This window comes from Salvelinus fontinalis, chromosome 41 (genome assembly GCF_029448725.1).
Source record: "Salvelinus fontinalis isolate EN_2023a chromosome 41, ASM2944872v1, whole genome shotgun sequence".
In the NCBI taxonomy this organism is placed as follows: Eukaryota; Metazoa; Chordata; class Actinopteri; order Salmoniformes; family Salmonidae; genus Salvelinus; species Salvelinus fontinalis.
In genome coordinates, this window is record NC_074705.1 from 18,375,426 (window position 1) to 18,394,228 (window position 18,803).

The 18,803-nt window shown below is 43.1% G+C and overlaps 2 protein-coding genes across 5 annotated transcripts; both read right to left on the bottom strand.

Moving 5' to 3' along the window:
• Positions 1-129: 129 nt before the first annotated feature.
• LOC129840600 (reticulophagy regulator 2-like) lies at positions 130-11,806 on the bottom strand. Its single transcript, XM_055908591.1, has 9 exons — positions 11,468-11,806; positions 10,724-10,827; positions 10,425-10,455; positions 9,532-9,661; positions 9,266-9,350; positions 8,554-8,691; positions 6,160-6,248; positions 5,098-5,233; positions 130-3,064 (listed from the first exon to the last, which is right to left on the bottom strand). Exons 1-9 carry the CDS (start codon positions 11,713-11,715, stop codon positions 2,295-2,297), a joined length of 1,731 nt encoding a protein of 576 aa, XP_055764566.1. The 5' UTR covers positions 11,716-11,806; the 3' UTR covers positions 130-2,294.
• Positions 11,807-12,258: 452 nt separating this feature from the next.
• LOC129840617 (5'-AMP-activated protein kinase subunit gamma-1-like) lies at positions 12,259-17,413 on the bottom strand. Of its 4 annotated transcripts, none has more exons than XM_055908626.1 (12): positions 17,323-17,413; positions 17,053-17,101; positions 16,821-16,921; positions 16,309-16,390; positions 16,077-16,135; positions 15,595-15,640; positions 15,423-15,477; positions 15,023-15,149; positions 14,713-14,890; positions 14,531-14,568; positions 14,241-14,387; positions 12,259-13,542 (listed from the first exon to the last, which is right to left on the bottom strand). In XM_055908626.1, exons 1-12 carry the CDS (start codon positions 17,344-17,346, stop codon positions 13,423-13,425), a joined length of 1,026 nt encoding a protein of 341 aa, XP_055764601.1. In that variant the 5' UTR covers positions 17,347-17,413; the 3' UTR covers positions 12,259-13,422. The 4 variants fall into 4 exon arrangements, with proteins under 4 accessions (XP_055764601.1, XP_055764599.1, XP_055764600.1 ...); XM_055908624.1 differs by having other exon boundaries at positions 12,259-12,493; positions 13,449-13,542; positions 14,713-15,149; XM_055908625.1 differs by having other exon boundaries at positions 14,713-15,149; positions 17,062-17,101.
• Positions 17,414-18,803: the final 1,390 nt, after the last annotated feature.

An 18,803-nucleotide genomic window follows, 5' to 3' on the forward strand; every position in this document is an offset into this window, starting at 1 on the left:
TTAACCTCTTGAAATTGCAATAAATGTTATCAGAATTTTCAAAACTGGTTTGTGTTCCTTTGTAGATGTAAAAGATCAAATTGATGAGTAGTTTCTGAAAAACAGGAGACATTTCTTTACAATAGTACATTTCTTGTTAAGTGCCTTTATAGATCAAGAAGCAGTAAAAGCATAAGCAAACATTTCTATAACACATTTGTTAATATCTTTTTATAGTTCGTTACAGTGGGATTATAGTAAAACAAATGACCTTTTAAATGAAATCACACTAAATTGCCAATGAGTGTTATAGAAATTCTATTTAAGCTGCAACATACCAATTGCATGCTTGCTACAAGTCCAAGGTCTTGCTCCCTCCAAGTTGCATTGTTAATGCTTGGTTTTCACATGCAATGTTAAATTGCTCTCATTTTGAGGGAAACTTTTTACAGAAGTGCTTGGAAGGCATTGGCCAGGAAAAAGGTTGGTCTATATTACAATACAGTGCACAGGGACAACTTGGGTTGGGGAACTTTAGGCTAGACATTGGTGGACACCATTTTCTACCTCACATTAATTTGCATCTACGTGCAACAGTATCTTCCATTGCACAAACTAAAGTACATCCCACTCCTGAGATTCAGATCAGATAGGCACACTCGCAATAAAGCTGTCCCTAGTTAAGTTGGGGGTTGAGCTGAATTCCCACTAGTAACCAATTTATGAAATGGAAGAATTCCCATCATTGTTACATAGGACCTAGGTAACATACCTTTTTGACAGATAACGCAATGCATGTATTCCTATTACTTTCAATCGTTTGTCATAGCGAATGGCAGTTGTATGTGGGATTGCCATGACAAAACCTGCATTATGAACCTTCTTTAGACGTTAGGTACCTAGTCTCTAGACAGACTGGTTGCCTCCCACAGTGTTACAAATGTTTTGCCCTAGGTCTGGGATTTTCAAGAGTATTAAGTACCCAGAACATTTAAGTTGTACACATATTACACAATTGGTGGTGGTGAAGTAGCACGTGCATTCATTTACAAACATTACAGAATACAACTAACAAAATATAGACCGTTGAGATGTTGACGATGAGCAATTGAAAAGGTTGTCAGCATACCACAGTAAGTATGTTTTGTATGGGTAAAGAAATATTTTTTACCATCACCTGGTTTGAGGATTTAAAAAAATACACACTAAAATTCAAAGATCTATTGTAAATTATTGTTTGTGAGATTTCACAATTTCGCTGAGTGTTGAACTTACTTGAGGGGCTTGCTGGTCATTAAATTGCCTTCAATAAAACTCCCAAACATACGTATTTGTGCCTACAATGTCCAATACACCCTAAATTTCAAAGACCTATTATTGTGAATCTGAAATGTCATTTTAATAGATGGTTAAAATAGATGGCATAAATCCTTTGTGTATGGCTAATAACTACAGTACTAAGTTTTGTTTGGGAGACTTCACAATTGAGTGCTGAACTTACTTGAGGGGTTGCTGGTTAATAAACTGCCTTCAATAAAACTCCCAAATGTACGTATTTGTGCCTACATGACGAAAACGTGTGATTTGCTAAAGATCTAAATCCATTGCAGATTGTAGAATCGACTTGGGTTACTGACCATAGAGAATCTTTATTACTTTCAAATTCCCATATGACGACAATAGATTTCCATTAAACTGACCATTAAATAAAATAATTTATCATATATATTAATATAATCAAAAACAAAAACCTTATCTTTCTCTCAAAGAATCCATCTACATATAATCTGTTAATCATTTCCTTCAAGGGTGGGTGTAGAACCCTATAGGCTGGTCCCATTGCAGATTGTGCTGTAATATACCCAACTCCATTTGGCATTACAACATACAGCACAAACATATCTGGGACGAAGCTCCACCAAACCTTTCTCCTGCCACCCAAACATATTACTAGTAGCTCCCAAAACTCAGATGGCTTGTTCCCTTGGTTAAACGCAATAAAAGCCTGTCAAACACAGGTGCCATCAAGCCCAAGCAACAAGTTTGATCCCAAATGGCACCCTATTCCAGCTATAGTGCACTACTTTTGACCAGAGCCCTATGGGCCCTGGTAAAAAAGTAGGGCACTATAAAGGGAATAGGGTGCTATTTGGACTTATCCACAGTGATCGTGTGAAGGCAGAATCAACCACAGTGATCTCAATCACTAACCAACTGCCACTAACCACAGACACTTTGATAAGTGTACATATATATCTGTATAATGTATATCTACATAAAACAAAAACAGTAGGGTATGAGCGGTGATGAGGACGCTAGAAGGATTCCGGTTGGTGCGTCGGAGATGGGGGTGTGTCTGCGGGAGTGGCCACTCCCACTACCCCCTGTCCATCAGGACTGAGAAGACCCTCGTCCATCTGCTCCAGTTCACTTTGGTCCAGAAGCTCAAAGTCCTCGTCCTCGGTCGGTACAAACATGTCGTCCGGCATCTCCTCGGCACTCCTCTCAGACTCCGCAGCGACCACATCCTGGTCCTTTTCTGCCTCCTCTGTCTCGGCGACAGGGGCGGGGGGGCTTTCCAGGGCGCTGGGTGGCATGTCGGTGGGCAGGAAATCTGCGATGGATGGGCCCTTGCTTGCCTCGGTGCGTTGCAGGGCCGACAGAGTGTTCTGCACCACGGTGGAGATTGCCGTGTTCACGATCTCCTCACTCAGGGCCTCCAGTGACTGCCTCGGGGCCTGAGATTCCCCTTCCCCCCCATGCACCACCACCTCCGCTCTCCCAGCACCCAGCAGTGGTCCCTGGTCCCCACCTGGCGGCCGTCCATGTCCGTTGAAGTGTGTGTTGACAAAGTGGAGCGGGGAGGCCAGGTGCTGGACGAGGAGGCTGGCGGGGCTCATGGGCTCCCCCTCTGAGGGCTCTCTTCCCCCAGCCGCGGCCCCATCCCCTTGGCCCTGACCGGGGCCACGCAATGGGAAGTGGAGGAGGCTGTGCTCGATGGGGAACTCGTCAATCGAGGGGAATTCAGGTAGGTCCCTTAGGAAGGCCTCCTCTGGGTCACTGTGCACACTCTGCTGGTCCAGGTCTAAACAGTCACAGGAGAGAGAGAGGATGGGGTTAAAGGTAGTCAGCAATGCGTGAAGTAAATCGCAATATTGGGTTGACTTCGAAGAATGTGAATCGCAAGGCTGAACTTCTCTGCCGTTCTGGTCCAGCAGCTGTCACATTGCAGCAGCTTAAAGCTCGCCTGCACATGGCAAGATATTTTTTGCGTGTGAATATCTACAATATCCTGAGTAGCCGTTTAATATCCAGTGAAAATGTAATTCTGATATATAGTGAATGAGGAAGGAGTCAACAGCATACAGTTGAAGTCGGAAGTTAACATGCACTTTAGCCAAGTACATTTAAACTCAGTTTCACAATTCCTGACATTTAATCCTAGTAAAAAATCCCTGTCTTAGGTCAGTTAGAATCACCACTTCATTTTAAGAATGTGAAACGTCAGAATAATAGTAGAGAAAATTATTTACATTCAATTAGTATTTGGTAGCATTGCCTTTAAATTGTTTAACTTGGGTCAAACGTTTTGGGTAGCCTTCCACAAGCTTCCCACAATAAGTTGGGTGAATTTTGGCCCATTCCTCCTGACAGAGCTGGTGTAACTGAGTCAGGTTTGTAGGCCTCCTTGCTCGCACACACTTTTTTAGTAATGCCCACAAATTTCCTATGGGATTGAGGTCAGGGCTTTGTGATGGCCACTCCAATACATTGACTTTGTTGTCCTTAAGACATTTTTACACAATTTTGGAAGTATGCTTGGGGTCATTGTCCATTTGGAAGACCCATTTGCAACCAAGCTTTAACTTCCTGACTGATTTCTTGAGATGTTGCTTCAATATATCCAGATAATTTTCCTACCTCATGATGCCATCTATTTTGTGAAGTGCACCAGTCCCTCCTGCAGCAAAGCACCCCCACAACATGATGCTGCCACCCCAGTGCTTAGAGGCACTGAGTTTGAAGATAGGCCATGAAATTAATCCACAGGTACACCTCCAATTGACTCAAATTATGTCAATCAGCCTATCAGAAGCTTCTAAAGCCATGACATAATCCAAGCTGTTTAAAGGCACAGTCAATTTAGCACATGTAAACTTCTGACCCACTGGAATTGTGATATATAATATATCATATATAATATATATAATAATTATTAGTGAAATAATCTGTCTGTAAACAATTGTTGGATAAATTACTTGTGTCATGCACAAAGTAGATGTCCTAACCGACTTGCCAAAACTATAGTTTGTTAACAAGAAATGTGTGGAGTGGTTAAAAAACGAGTTTTAATGACTCCAACCTAAGTGTATGTAAACTTCCGACTTCAACTGTACGTCTAACATCGGGTTATATGCTAGGGACGGGCATTTGAAATGATTTCACGATTAGAATAATATTTTTTTTCTTCAGATAGTCTAAATACATGTTTTAAAGAGCATTATTTTTTAAACTTCAAATGGAGACCTGCTTGCGTAACTTGAGAGCCGGTGCACTGCGCTCTGCTTGGAAGGGTGGGGGAGGGGCGATAGGGGAGCAGGGTGTGTGTGACAGTCTGTGTGGGGCACGGAGGAGGGAGAGAAAGTTGGCAAACCGACACACGCTTAGTTAGTCAAACTTGTTGCTGCCATAGGTTATCTATCATACCATCTGCTAGTGTCCGTCTTGACTGCATCTAATCTTTGTAAAGAAACTAGCTACAGTAGCCAGCTAAATTAGCCAGCTAACTAGCTAAAATAGCAAGGCTAATTGAGGCATCCTTGTGTACAACACCTCCATTCATATGAAACAACAGCCTACCAGTTGGTTGATCATTGTAACCCAATTCAATTTTGCATTGAATAGAAATCTCCCACTTCATTTGCTACACATGGGGCCTCTGACTGTGGTGCCGCTTTGATTGACCGACAATAACACGCTAGGCGAGTATTTTTTAATGAGGCAAAACATTTTTGCTTCGGTTTACACTAATGAATACACACCATTCCTTTTCTTTTGAATCCAAGTTGCACAGGACAGATACTTTGGAGGAAGGGCCTGCTGTGCTTTGGTACCTACCTTCACAGACGTCTGTGAGCTGTGGGGTGGTAGCTCTGGATACGGAAAAACCCCCACTCTCCAAAATGGATGCTTCCTCGTCAGACAGTTCCGAGTCAGTGATGGCCATTGCCAGGGCTGTGGTCTTTGCATCCACCTGACCAATGACATGGTACAATTGAATGACAACACCATTGTTCTTTAGTGAAAGGCTCTCGACAGAACCCATTCTAGAGCCCAATTAGGTCATTACAAAGTCAAGCCATAATATTTTCTTATCCTCTCAATTGTGAGGATATGTCAACAATCAAACATGAATTAAACCACATTTTGTAAAAAACTAAAACAAATATTTAGCCTTTCATTGAGGGGAATATCTTGGTTGAGTACAAATAATCTCTCATTCCTCCTGAAGTGTGCGCTTGTTCTATTCCAGACATATGTAAAAGCATTGGATTTAAAGGTATGGGCTAGAGGGAGTTTCCATTAACGTTCATTTCCTTTCAAATCCATAAGGGGAAGTGAACATTTGCATATTGCTGGGGAGAAAGGAAAGATTATCGGCATGCAACACTTGTCTAATTTAGAATCAGCCAAACCATTGAATCAGCAAAATGATTTGACAAGTCTCATGGAATCTAGGCTGAATGATAGAACAGCTATTTCCATGTTAAAATGTCATTTTCTCCATTGCTTTTGATGGTAGGCCACTCTGGTAAGACTATATTATGATAAAATAGCCATAGTAATGTACTTGGCCAACTGTTAAAAAACTAATTTAAAGCGGGTACAGCCTCAGTGTTCACAGTAAATGCGCACTGGAAGTTGCACAGAATTTTCACAACATTCAAGTTTGCGCTCAGTAGACCAGAAATTTGCTCAGTGACAACATTTTTTGAGGGAACATTGCCCCCAACCCTAATTCTAACCTTAATAGCCTTTTTCCCCTTGTGGGGGCTGACAAAATGTCCCCAGTTGGTCCAATTTTTGTTCTGGTCCCCACAAGTATAGGTAAATATGTCCACACAAACAACACACGGTTCTAGTGCCCTGGTGCAAGATGGCAGACAATGTGGTGCTTACCAGGGGGGCAAAGCAGGACAGCTCCTCCTCGCTCTCGCTCTCTGTCTCAGCCCTGGGCTCATCCCCTTCCTCCACCTCCTTCTTCACCTCTGCAACACACGCACACGCACTTGAATTTAAGACATTTAAAAATGTCACTTGGCGTACAATTTAATACAAATCGAGGTCTGCGCGCGCCACACCAGCTAATTTACTTCTCCAGAAATAAGCCCATGTCAGCAACAGTCGTATTTTTAGGACTGTCTCTTTCAAAGGTGGCTCATTATCAGGCAGGTGTGCCATTTCAACAACGAGCCTGACGAATGTAGTAGTTTAGTGGCTACTGGCTAGACTAGGTGACTGAAGCATGGGGTTGCCCATCTGCATTTGTTAGGCTATCCCAATGGACTAATCATCAACTAAGTTTCCAGAATTTTGGCTTCGATTTCAATACCAGCTTAGTACATTGATACTCAAACCCATAACGATGAAAAAAAATGCCTTAAAAAGGATCAAATTTACAGCACTGTTACTATATAAAAACATGGTAAACCAGAGCTAGGCCACGGGGCGTGCAGGCTTTTGATCCAGCACTGCTCAAACACACCCGAGTCAGCTTAACAAGGTCGATTTGTAGAATCTGGTTTGTTAGAGTGGGGCTGGAACAAATGTCTACACACACAGTAGCTCTTCTGGGGGTATTATGCTATAACAGACTACAACCAAAAAGGTGAAGAAAATAACTCCCTCATTAAATGAATCAGGTATCCAATGGTTATACTTGGTTATGTGCAATTTTTCAAAATAGGATCCAGAATTATTTGATATTTTTGTCTCTTTAGAGGTGAATTTTCCTGTATATTTGTTGTGCATATTGGCCTAGGTGATAGACTATGCTACATCATTTACCAACTGAGGAAGTGGGAACTCAAAACACATTAGCGAGATTGCTAAATCTAAATATGATATTGTTTCTTTAGCCACGCAATTTATCTAACAGTAAATGTAATGTCCTACAAAAACCGTTTCATTGGTAGCCTACTTGATGCAGTCATCGCAAATGGTGCGCTCCGCTCCGTTGGTGAATCATCTCAATTACAACCTGCGTTTGTAAAGTGTTTTTTTCCCCCTTTATATTGACAGTTCCAAAATAAGTGTTACTCAAATAAAGCTGAGACTCTTTTAACAACAGTAACAGTAGTTGTTTGAAAAACTGTCTTTCACGCAATTATATTTCTAAATGTTGCTCAACTTTCAGTATGCTTGCGCTTTTCAGAATACATCTCTCCCTTCCCCTTGTGTGCAAAGAGGGGAGTGAGAGCCAGCAGCGAAACAGGGACAGAACAGATACTTTCATTGCAGGAAGCAGGTTAATCAAATGATGGTTTTAGACCCCCCCCCAAATAAAATAAAATAAATATATATTTAAATCAGCAGGCCATTTGTGTAGCCTAATCACCGAAACATAAGCAAAAGCTTCGGTAAGAGGAGGGCGTCTAATTTTCGGTTTATCGTCCCAGCTCTAGTTAGTGTCGTCTATCAAATGGCATAGGCTACCTTGCTCTCTCTGGCAACGACGCGACTCAGAGGATCACGTATGAATAGGTCTTGAAAGAGTATTACTTGACGCTCAATTGTGTTTGTTTTTCCCGCGGTGGCAACAATTAAGCAGCTGCACAATATAACGGAAACACTGTAGTCATCTCTGTTGCATTTAAGACCTTTGAAAGCACAATTTAAGACCGTTAAGGATCCGTGGAAACCCCAATCCTTACATGTCTGAAAATAAATTTGCTCCAGCTGCCACACTAGTGGCACAAACCGGGAGGAGAACGATTTCCCAGTGTTGGGTTCTGAGAATAGGAAATATACTTATTCATTCCACTGATGGAGTGCTGAGGTTTAAAGGGTCTACACCAGAAGTTAATGGTTATAGGAGGAAGGTATATAGTGTGTGCAATTAAGCTTGGAATGTGTTGAGTGCAGGGATCAATTACATGTGGCAAGCATTGATAAGGGGAGAGAGGCATGGATTGGTGAATGGTGTTAGAGGTCCGGTCACCTTAAAGGGAGAAATAAAAGTTCATGGCCTGTATCACTAGTGTCATGCCTAGCAGTAAAGAGTTGTTTGTACAGATGTGTAGGAGGAGACTCCGCCTATGGGGAACGGTTAAATATCAGTGCTTGTGTGAAAATGTTTTTGTCTGAATGCAGCTATATTGACCCTCTGGGCAGAATAAACTAGGTTAAGCTTTCATCATGTCTGTTGAGTGTTTTACTCTGAGAATTAGAACCTAACACCAGGCAACCCTGACGTTCAGTGTTCACAGCCAAAGACGTGACCTGGTGACGTGAATGGCGGCAGGGCAAACACACATGCACCATCAAACACACACACAAACAGTGTAAACTCACTCCTCTTATCGTGCTTGTGGTGCTGCGTGTCTCCCTTCATGCTGTAGTCCAGTTTCATCAGGATGGGCTCCAGGCCCGTGTACATCCGCTGGATCAGCTCGTGGTACACCACCAGAGGCCACACCAACACACTCAGCGCTGGGCACAGGACAAAAAACAACCCCAACATGGCACTTAAATGGCTTTTGACTCACCATGGCAAGTGCAGCATCCGAAATGGCACCCTTTTGCCTACATAGTGCACTACGTTTGATCAGAGCCCATAGAGTTCTGGTCAAAAGTAGTGCACTATATAGGGAATAGGGTGCCATTTGGAATGCAGACAATCTTTAGTTTAACCAGAGAAAGGGATATACTTCAGGGTCGTATTCATTAGTGAACACCGTAGCAAAACATTTCGCAACGGAAACCATTTACTCCAAACGCTACAACGTTGCAATTTCTGGCTACTGTGTGCAGTATTGACTACGACCCTGGAATAGTGAGCGTCACAAATGGCCAAATCACAATACATTTCTAGGTTGGGGAATGGCAACACTATAAATGGTGATATGATGGTTGCATTTAGAAGTTATTGGCAATAACTTTGGTTGGCAGTTGTTGTGCAGTAGCACTGCTTTTCTTACAGACAATCACACCCATTGGCATACTGGTTGGTTGGTTGCCTTTGTGAAAAACAAGGGAAAAGGATTGAAAATGCAAGGCAGCTCACCGATGATATAGGATATCATGATTCCTGGTACGTAGTGTCCCACCACGGCGAGCACAGAACAACCAGAGCACATCATGGCACAGAACTGGAGGGAGAAAAGAGGCACTTAACAGTATGGTAATTTAGCAGCTGCTTTAATACACTTCAACCTACAGATACCAGCTGACATAATCAGTATATGTGGCCAACGTGGAAAACGAACCCACAACCCTGATGTTGAAGGCAATGAGCTCTAACCCACTGAGCCGCCATCAAACCCAACATACCTTTCCGTGGTTCTGCCTTTTGTACTGCATCATCTCCTGGACGTAGAGGCAGCAGTAGAGGTAGCTCTCCACCAGGTGGAAACTGAGCTCTGGAATGCTGAGAAGCCGGGGTTGCATATTCATGGTCTCTCTGCAGTCAGAGAAAGAGTCCGTGGGATGAACAAATGAACACAAGCAGTACTAAGCCAGACCTAAAAAGCTTCAAGTGTCTCAGAGTAGGACTGCTTATAATAATAGATAGGGTGAGCCTGATCCTAGATCAGCTCTTCTACTACTCTTTATAAATATGTGCCCTGGTGCTATTGACAGGTACAGAGCACCAAACAAGTAGGGAAAACGCCTGAATAATCACATGAGTCACTAGAACAGTAAAGTGCTTGAAGGTGTTATAGGAGCAGGGTGGAGTAGGATGTGTTTAAAGGCCCGGTACAGTCAAAAATCGTGATTTTCCTCTGTTTTATATACACATTTCCACACTATGAGGTTGGAATAATATTGTGAAATTGTGCAAATGATGATAATGCCCTTTTAGTGTAAGAGCCATTTGAAAAGACTGGCTGAAATTTCAGCCTGTTTTGGTGGGATGGAGTTTCGGCCTTCAATGGTGACATCTCCATGCAGTAACTGAATGAATAAACCAATAAGAAAAAGTTCCAAACCTCTCTGCCAACAACAACTAATGTTACATTTCCCCTCCCCACTCAGACCACTCCCAGACAGTCCTAGCTAAATTCTTGTTGATGAATTGCTCTTTGCTAAGAAGCTATTTGTTTATTTTTGTACTATTTCAATTGAAAAACAATCACATTAAGGTACTTAATTGTTACCCAGAAATGATTTGACACAAATTAAAAACAGCTGCATTGGACCTTTAATTGAGTCAAGATGTGTACCTTTCCATTGGGTTAGCCTCAGGATACTGAACTGTAGTGGAGAGAGTAGACAGGAGAGATTTTTTTTCTTCATCTAAGTCCAACATCATCAACAATACATTTTAGACCTCATAGAATAGGCTTGGTAATCAAAGTCATCAGAACAATGACATGTAAAAATCAAATCCAAATCCACAAAATTCAACAATCTTATTAAAGTGTGACCTATACTAGCATTTCAGACTTCACACTGACCCCCGGGGTCAGGGGTGGGTGTGGCATGAGTAATGCATGTATGCACCTACTATGAACTTACTTACCGGTTGTAAGAGGTATTTTATGCTTCCATCTCTCCAGCTGCATGAGCCCTAGAATGGAAAGGCTCAGGAGGAAGAGAGGACGCAGGGACGTCGAAGACAGAAGCCTGTAAAACACACATGAAAACAACCCATGCCATTTTAAAATGTTCCTAGCTATTTACTAACGTTAAGTAGCTAGCCACTAGAGTGAATAGGCTGTCAGCTACCCCCCCGTCCTGGTTCAGGACATTACATGAAACAGAACGGTCAACTTGGCCATGTTCAGTTGTCAAAACGTTGCAGATATACATGCCATGAATACAGCCATCATGATTCCTTGGTCTACATGTCGGAGAGGCATGTTTGTTCTACATTTTCACAATTCTATCTGAACGCTCCAAAAAGTATTGTTAGCAAGGTAGGTAGATTTGACGGCTGTCAACTAGGTACTGTTATTTCAAAGACAGCTAACTTGTAGCTAATGTATGGTATTTGGCTAAACGTTATTAATTTAATTGATACTAGTAGGGTACATTTTGGCATACCAAACTACCAATTGACGGCGTTAAATAGCCACCTAGCTAGCGTCACTATCGTCCAAGGGATTATCGATGTCTCGCTGTCATTCAATCTAGCTGCACTACAGCAAGTATCTAGCTAGCGTTACTACTACCAAGCTAAAACAACAGTAGCTACAGTGCATCTTCCTATTCAGTGCAACATAACTGATTACATGAGTGATTCTTACTAAGGATTTAGCATTACCAGAACAAGGTGTTCAGCGTGAGCGCAACAAAGATGCTGTAGAGCGGCCTTTCCCAAACGAGCAGCCTCTGCACCCATAACAGCAAAGGCTCATATTGCGATAGCCAGCCCTGGAGACGCTCTCGCAGTTGCACAAGCTCAGGGTTCCCATCCCCGCATACTGGCTCTGATCCTCCGGCAGGGAACAGGTCCTCGAGGACGGAAGAGGAAGAAACAGAGGGGCGTCTAGCCTCCTCTCCGCTCGCCATTTTTTCCCCCACTTTGTTATGTTGTTTTGGTGATCACGGGGTATGGATAGGCGCATAGATCCACGCAGGCCCGTCATAGATAACAAAAAAAAAAAGTAGGAACCGATGTTACTGGTCGTCACTAGTTACCACAGCCACAAAGTCATAAACCCCGCCCATTTCTACAATTGCTCTTCTTAAAATTAGATTTTAACCCCAACTCCAACCACACTGATAATCTTATGCCTAACCTTAAATTAAGACCAACATGAAAAATGTGGTTTTCATCAATCCTTACTATACAGCCATTTTTGACTTTGTAGCTGTGCTGTCTAGTGGAAACACAGTTTACTGGCTCAGCATGTCACGTGCTTCCTTGTTTACTGCCCTCTTGGTCTTGCGAAAACAATAGCTGTTTACTGACATCTGCTGGATAAATTGGATACTACTATCCATTGTTACGTAAAATGCAATTTATATTTCTATCTCCACTTGTTACCCTGAAAAGCTTACATAAAACAGTGAAATCCATTGTGCAAGTCCATTATAAAAAAACAAGTAAAATTGATTTGAACATGTTTAATAAAGCACAAATTCAGTGCAACACAAAGTAACACAAACTTACATCATCAATTTGATAAAATGCAACTAAGGACAATTGTGTTTTATTGAACTCAACTGATACAGTTGATTGTTGCGGATCTCTCTACAGCAGTACGATGACATTTTGAAAACGGTCTCCCTTTTCATCCACTTCACATTGTTCTCTAGTGATCTCAGTTTGATTTGCTTGAAATCTCTGGAAAATAATAAACAACAGTGGAGATGCAATATGATCAAAGATTGGAATGATTATAACCAAAGCATATGATTTAAAAAAGGCTGTGCGCATTATATCAGCATAAATGTAGATAATAAGCTCCATACAGATCCTTGCCATTGACACGAACCAATCTGAGAGATGCAAATGTACAACAACATGGTTGCATCCCAAATGGCACCCTATTACCTATATATAGTGCACTACTGACCTGAGATAGACTAGTGTCCTGTCCAGGGGCTGTACTTGTCCATCAAGCTGCCTCATGCTACGCTACAGAAACAGGAGATAGGCTCATGCTCCTATGAGCCGTTCCGGCTTGCACAAGCCAAGATATTTTTTTACTTTTCACCTGAGCCCTATGGACAATGGTCAAAGTAGTACACTACACTATACGGAATAGGGTGCCATGTGGCACGCAGATCAAATTGGATATCATCAAATCTTTATGCAGATATATCACCACATTCCTCGAGTGCCATACTGTAACTTAGCCTTTTAGCTGCAGCTAGTCCATAGAATGTCAACCACAAAGGCTTGGAATCTTCAAGATTCCAGTCCTTCTGAAAATCATTGGATTTATCCGGCGCCCCATGCATCAGGGAACGATAGGCCAGCGGTCGTCATCATCACCCTTTGTGTGTGAGTGAGTGCATGTGAGTGGTGTGCACACTTGCATGTTGGTGCTTCGGGGTTGATATGTGGCAGAAGCTCAGAGAAACAGGGGGCAACGTATAGCAGCAGCAGCTGTTGTAGGGGGGTCAAAGAAGCGTGTCTGACAGCCAGTCAGTGAGCTGGGGGGATCGGGGAGAGGAGAGAAAAAAGAGTGTACCTACCTGGGCCAGGGAGGTGGGGCAAGAAGCGGTGGAAGATGTAGGTAGGGCAAGGGGGCCTGACTCCCACAGGTGCTAAGAGGCTAAAAGGGCGTCATTACCTGCCGGGGTTAACACCATGGCCTGGAGCAGGTCGGAGAGAGAGATGATCCCCCTGCACACATCCTCTTTGTCCACCAGGACCAGCCGATGGACCTGAGGGGAAAGGATTGGGACAGGATGAGGAGTGGAAGGGGAGAGGAGAGGATGGAGAGAGCAATGGGGCAGGATGGGGACAGGATGAGGAGTGGAAGGGGAGAGGAGAGGATGGAGAGAGGATGGAGGGCACGATTGGGAGAGGATGGGAACAGGATGAGGACAGTAATGGGGAGAGGATGAAGAGTGGATGGGGTAGAATGGGGAGAAAATTGGTGCAGAATGGGGAGAGGATGGTGCAGGGTGGGAGTGTGTGGTGGGAAATGGTTGACCGTGGTTACACAACAAGAGCGTACCGGTAATTAAGTAGAGTAGAGCAGAGCAGCAACAGAGGGCTAATACCTATACAGTCTACAGCTAATACATTGAAATACATACAAATACTAGTGGCCTAATGTCACAAACCTTCATAACTCTATTTATATTTCATTGTGTGGGCTAATAGAGCGAAATGTCACAGCATGTCATAGCCCATTACTTTTATGTATTTTTAAAACAAACTCATAGGTGGAGTGGAGAGGCAGGGCCACTGTGACAGAGGACATGACCTGGGTCATATTTAGTAGAGCACACCGTAGCAAAAATAACAAGTGTTTCTAATTGGACCCGTTCAGGTAGTCCCTCCCTGTTGCAGCCTGTTTTCTTCCATTTGGTGCCTTATGGACACAACCCTGGGGGGAGCAGAGTGGGACACTAACCTCAGCCTTAATGATGCGATCGATGATGGCCTCCAGGGTCTCGTCGGGGAGGCACTTGATGACGCCCTCGACGAAACAGCAGCGCCGTCGGATGGCCTCCTCCATGGACATGTTCAGGTTGTTGTATGTCTTCTGGGCGGCCAGGTTCTGTCTCCGAGAAGAAGAGACGAGGAGAGGAGCGGCGAGAACAATTCAAAATGTACACAATGCACCAACAAAGACACAAAGGACTTTATTTTGTATAGTTTTCAGGCGAATTAAACTGTAAAGGGCAGTTTTGGGGTACTTACAATCACATCGAATCTGGAGTAGAGAGCCACCACCTTGCCTTGGTGTAGAAAGGACAGTGAGATACATAGCCTACCTACATCTTACAAGTCAAACTTTATTTTGAAGGGCACCTACATAAGGACATACACATATACTGTACGAGACAGTGTTCGACTTTGAACTAGAGATGAGGTTAACCCACCTTGCTCGTTTACTACGGGCAGTGCGGAGACCCTCCTCTCTACAAACACAGACAGGGCATCGTAGACTGAGGCCGTCTGCTGGACCGTGGCAATGTTCCGGAATGTCCCGATCCCAACGTCCTGGATCGTCTTCTGCATGAAGCAGGGTTTTGGGACTGTCTCTTTCTGTGTGGAGTACTTTAAAAAAAAGAAAAAGGAACACAAGGAATGTAAAAGCAACACATACAGTTCACAACACCACTGTTTGAAGTGGATGCCCAAATGATATGAGCAAAAACACACAGACATCTCCAAGCCATGTTGTCTTACAAATATATGGAGAAACTTGAGGATTCGCTTGTGTGTGAGAATGTGTAAGACATTTCCGGACACGGGATCGATAACCGGCAATCTGTGGATCTTATACCTCAGTAGGGAATAGATGGCGTCGAAGAGGCTGCAAAGGAGAGGAGGGGAGACTGAGTAGGCCAATAGTCACTGTGTCTAACCCTGGAGAGCACCACCAACATCCACACCTGGGTCATGTTGCAAAAACGTTTTGCTACAGTGTGCCCTAATGAACACAACCTAGAACACTGCCTGTAATTGACTGAATCCCAGCCTCAATTTCCTTAGTCTGTCACTCGTTAAAAAAGTTATCAGCAACAGTAACAACTCAGACAAAGCCAGGTCACAGGAGTTGGTTTGACTGAGAGCTGCGTAGCTTCACCTGGCGTCTGGAGTGATGCTGTGAAGACAGTGGTTGGAGTATTGCAGGTACACATCTGCAGACAGAGAGAAATAAACGGAAGGGAAAGTTACAGGAAGACATGTACGTATATACCATAGACAAAGAACACTGTATCATTTGCCTTCTCTAGTTTTTGACTTGAATGAATCACCTCGCCATGTTCCAATTTGATGCCTCTCCAGCTCATTCATTTGAACCTGTGGGAGGGGGGAAACACATTAGACAACTTATATTATGAATGATGTCTGTGTCATTCACACAATCATGATCTTGTCTCCGTTGAACATGCTTTTTAGTCCAGGACAAGGCTTAAAGGGATAGTCCACCCATATTACAAAAAGGGTTTCCTTACCCTGTAAGCAATTTATGGACAAGGTAAGACAGCAATCCATGCTTTGGTTTTGTTTACCTGGCCACTGTCACCGAAGGCTAACATTTAAGAATTTTTGTCAAAAAATCAATGCAGGTCAATATCCCCGTTATTAGCATTTTGCATGTTTCATGTCCAAATCATCTTAAAGTGCGTTTATTGATCTACACAATCCATTTCAGACACATTGGGATGATTTGGACATGAAATGTGAAACATGCTTATGTCTGGGACATTGACTTGCATTTGGTTAACATACACACCAATGGGGACCTGTAGTAATGATGGAGAATGTTGATGAAATCTGTTATAGTCAGCATACCTGTGAGGACAATAGAGAGAGAGAGAGCTCTTATCACTGTTGGCATGGATACGCGCTAGTGTTTTGTCTTCATATCACACTGTCCCCAAAAGCAGTCCAAGCTTGCAATCATTCAGGGAATTGCGTTGCCATAAGCAAGTAGCAAGAGAGCACCCCCTAATCTCTTCTCTTACCCACAAACCTCTGTGTCTTGCTATCCCAGAGAGGTGCAGCTCCCAAGCCGTTTGCTACAAGAGCGAAAAAGGCTTTCGACACCTGCAAACATATGATTTTTTTTAACACAACCAGTTAACACCGGCCTTAGTAGTGAGTATGTCTTATGAAAGCAGGAATGAGGGATCCGCACATGAAATATTGCTGCAGGGAAAAGGGAAAACTGCTATAATTGTAGCTGTAATTACAGGAAAGAGGATTTGAAATGTCATACCAAAAGGGACCATGACCTTTCCCTTGGGAAGTGGAGGGAGATCAAATATCTGGGTTGAGTTCAGCAGGAAGAATATGTTCTAAAACAGGGAGGCACTACGTGAATTTGTCAAATAAGCTCCTGTAACCTGTTGTAAAACGTTTTGCTACGATGTGCCCTACTGAACACGACCCTGGACTCTTTTTTTTTCTTCTTCCCCCTTATTTTGTATTGTTTAGTTTCAACATACAAGTGAGTTACAGGACATTGGACTCTTACTTGTAGTGTTGTGTCAAATATGACCAGTTTACAGCTGGTTGGAATGGCCTCATAGCAGCAATGCTTTTTCATGAACTTCATGTACATCTCAGCATCGGCCTCTGAAGTTATGGGGAGGTGAAGTGGGGACAAAGTTACACACACACACACAGACAGTTATAGATCCCCTATACACCTCATTCCACAAAACAGACACACAAGTGTACATGCACACACAAACACTGAAGGTTACCTGAATTACCTGCATTCGTCAATTGTTCACGCTTCTCTTGAAACGAGATCTAGACCAACAGAAAGAGAACACCAACAACCTGAATCACTCCATAACACTTTGATATTAGTGCTCTAAAATCTGCTGGAATGAACCTCGAAGGAAAAATACTCAGGATCAAGGTGAACTAAGCTCTAAACCAAAAACACTGTTCATTCATTGTAGTCCAACATGTTTCAGTCCTACACACACTTCTCAAACACAAATCCGGCCAACTGTTCCATGACCTACCTGCCTTATAAGTATTTTCTCCATGAAAGAGTTGGCCACTACGCACCCAACAACAAACGCTAGGTTCTGCTACATGCAGGCTCCTCTCCCCCTGCCTATCCCACAAACCAGTTTGGTCTATATTAGGAGCAGGAGTCTCAAGTGGTATGCAGAGGGCCAAGGCGATGGGGGGCGGGGGTGAGGCGCAGGCAGAAGAGGGGTGGGTTCATTACTCTCTGACATATTCTGCATAGTTTCTGTGTGGATTTTAGGACCATTACAGCGTGTCGTTGATGTGGTTCCTGAGTTGTGAAAACATTTTGCTAGGCATTGTAACTGATCTGATATTTTTTGCACAGAAGCACAGTGTCAGAAATGCTCACGCAGACTTGGCATACTAGGACTACATGAGGAACAGCAGGTAAAATTACATGTTGTGTTGTGAAATGGATATGTGCTGAAGTAGAACGCAATAGAGGTGCTGCAGTGTTTGGAAAGGCGTGCTATGACTCTGGTGATGGGTGTAACTATGTTGACTATTTTGCTTCAGCTGCAATGGCTTCCTGTTCCCATTGGCATTATCTTGTTCATTGTTATTTGCACAAGCTTGAGGACAGCAGTAATAAAAGGAAATGAGGTGAAGTACACTTATGTTGTGCAAAGTTGTTGTTGGGAAAATTGCATTTTAATTGTGTTTCCTTGATTCCTCGCATCCTCTCTCCTTCTCAAAAACACATTGGAGAAGATTGGGGCTCACATTCACAAAGAGTCTCAGAGTAGGAGTGCTGATCTAGGATAAAGTTATTAGCCTTTTAAAATCAAACCAAATCCTATGTCACATGCACTGAATACAAATGGTGTAGACCTTACAGTGAATTGGTTACTTACAAGCCCTTAACCAACAATGCTATAAGAAGTTTAAGAAAAATAAGTGTTAGGTAAAAAATGGATAAGTAAAAAAATAGAAAATAAAAGTAACAAATAATTAAACAGCAGCAGTAAAATAACAATATCGAGGGTATATACAGGGGGTACCGGAACAGTCAATGTGCAGGGGCACCGGTTAGTTGATGTAATATGTATGAGTTAAAGTGACCATGCATAGATAATAAACAGAGAGTAGCAGCAGCGTAAGAGGGGTCTGGGTAGCCATTTGATTAGCTGTTCAGGAGTCTTATGGCTTGGGGGTAGAAGCTGTTAAGAAGCCTTTTGGACGTAGACTTGGCGCTCCGGTAACGCTTTCCGTGCGGTAGCAGAGAGAACAGTCTATGACTAGGGTGGCTGGAGACTTTGACAATTTTTAGGCCTTCCTCTGACACCGCCTGGTATACAGGTCCTGGATGGCAGGAATCTTGGCCCCAGTGGTGTACTAGGCTGTACGCACTACCCTCTGTAGTGCCTTGCGGTCAGCGGCAGAGCAGTTACTATATCTGTCAGTGATGCAACCAGTCAGGATGCTCTCGATGGTGCCGCTGTAGAACCGTTTGAGGATCTGAGGACCC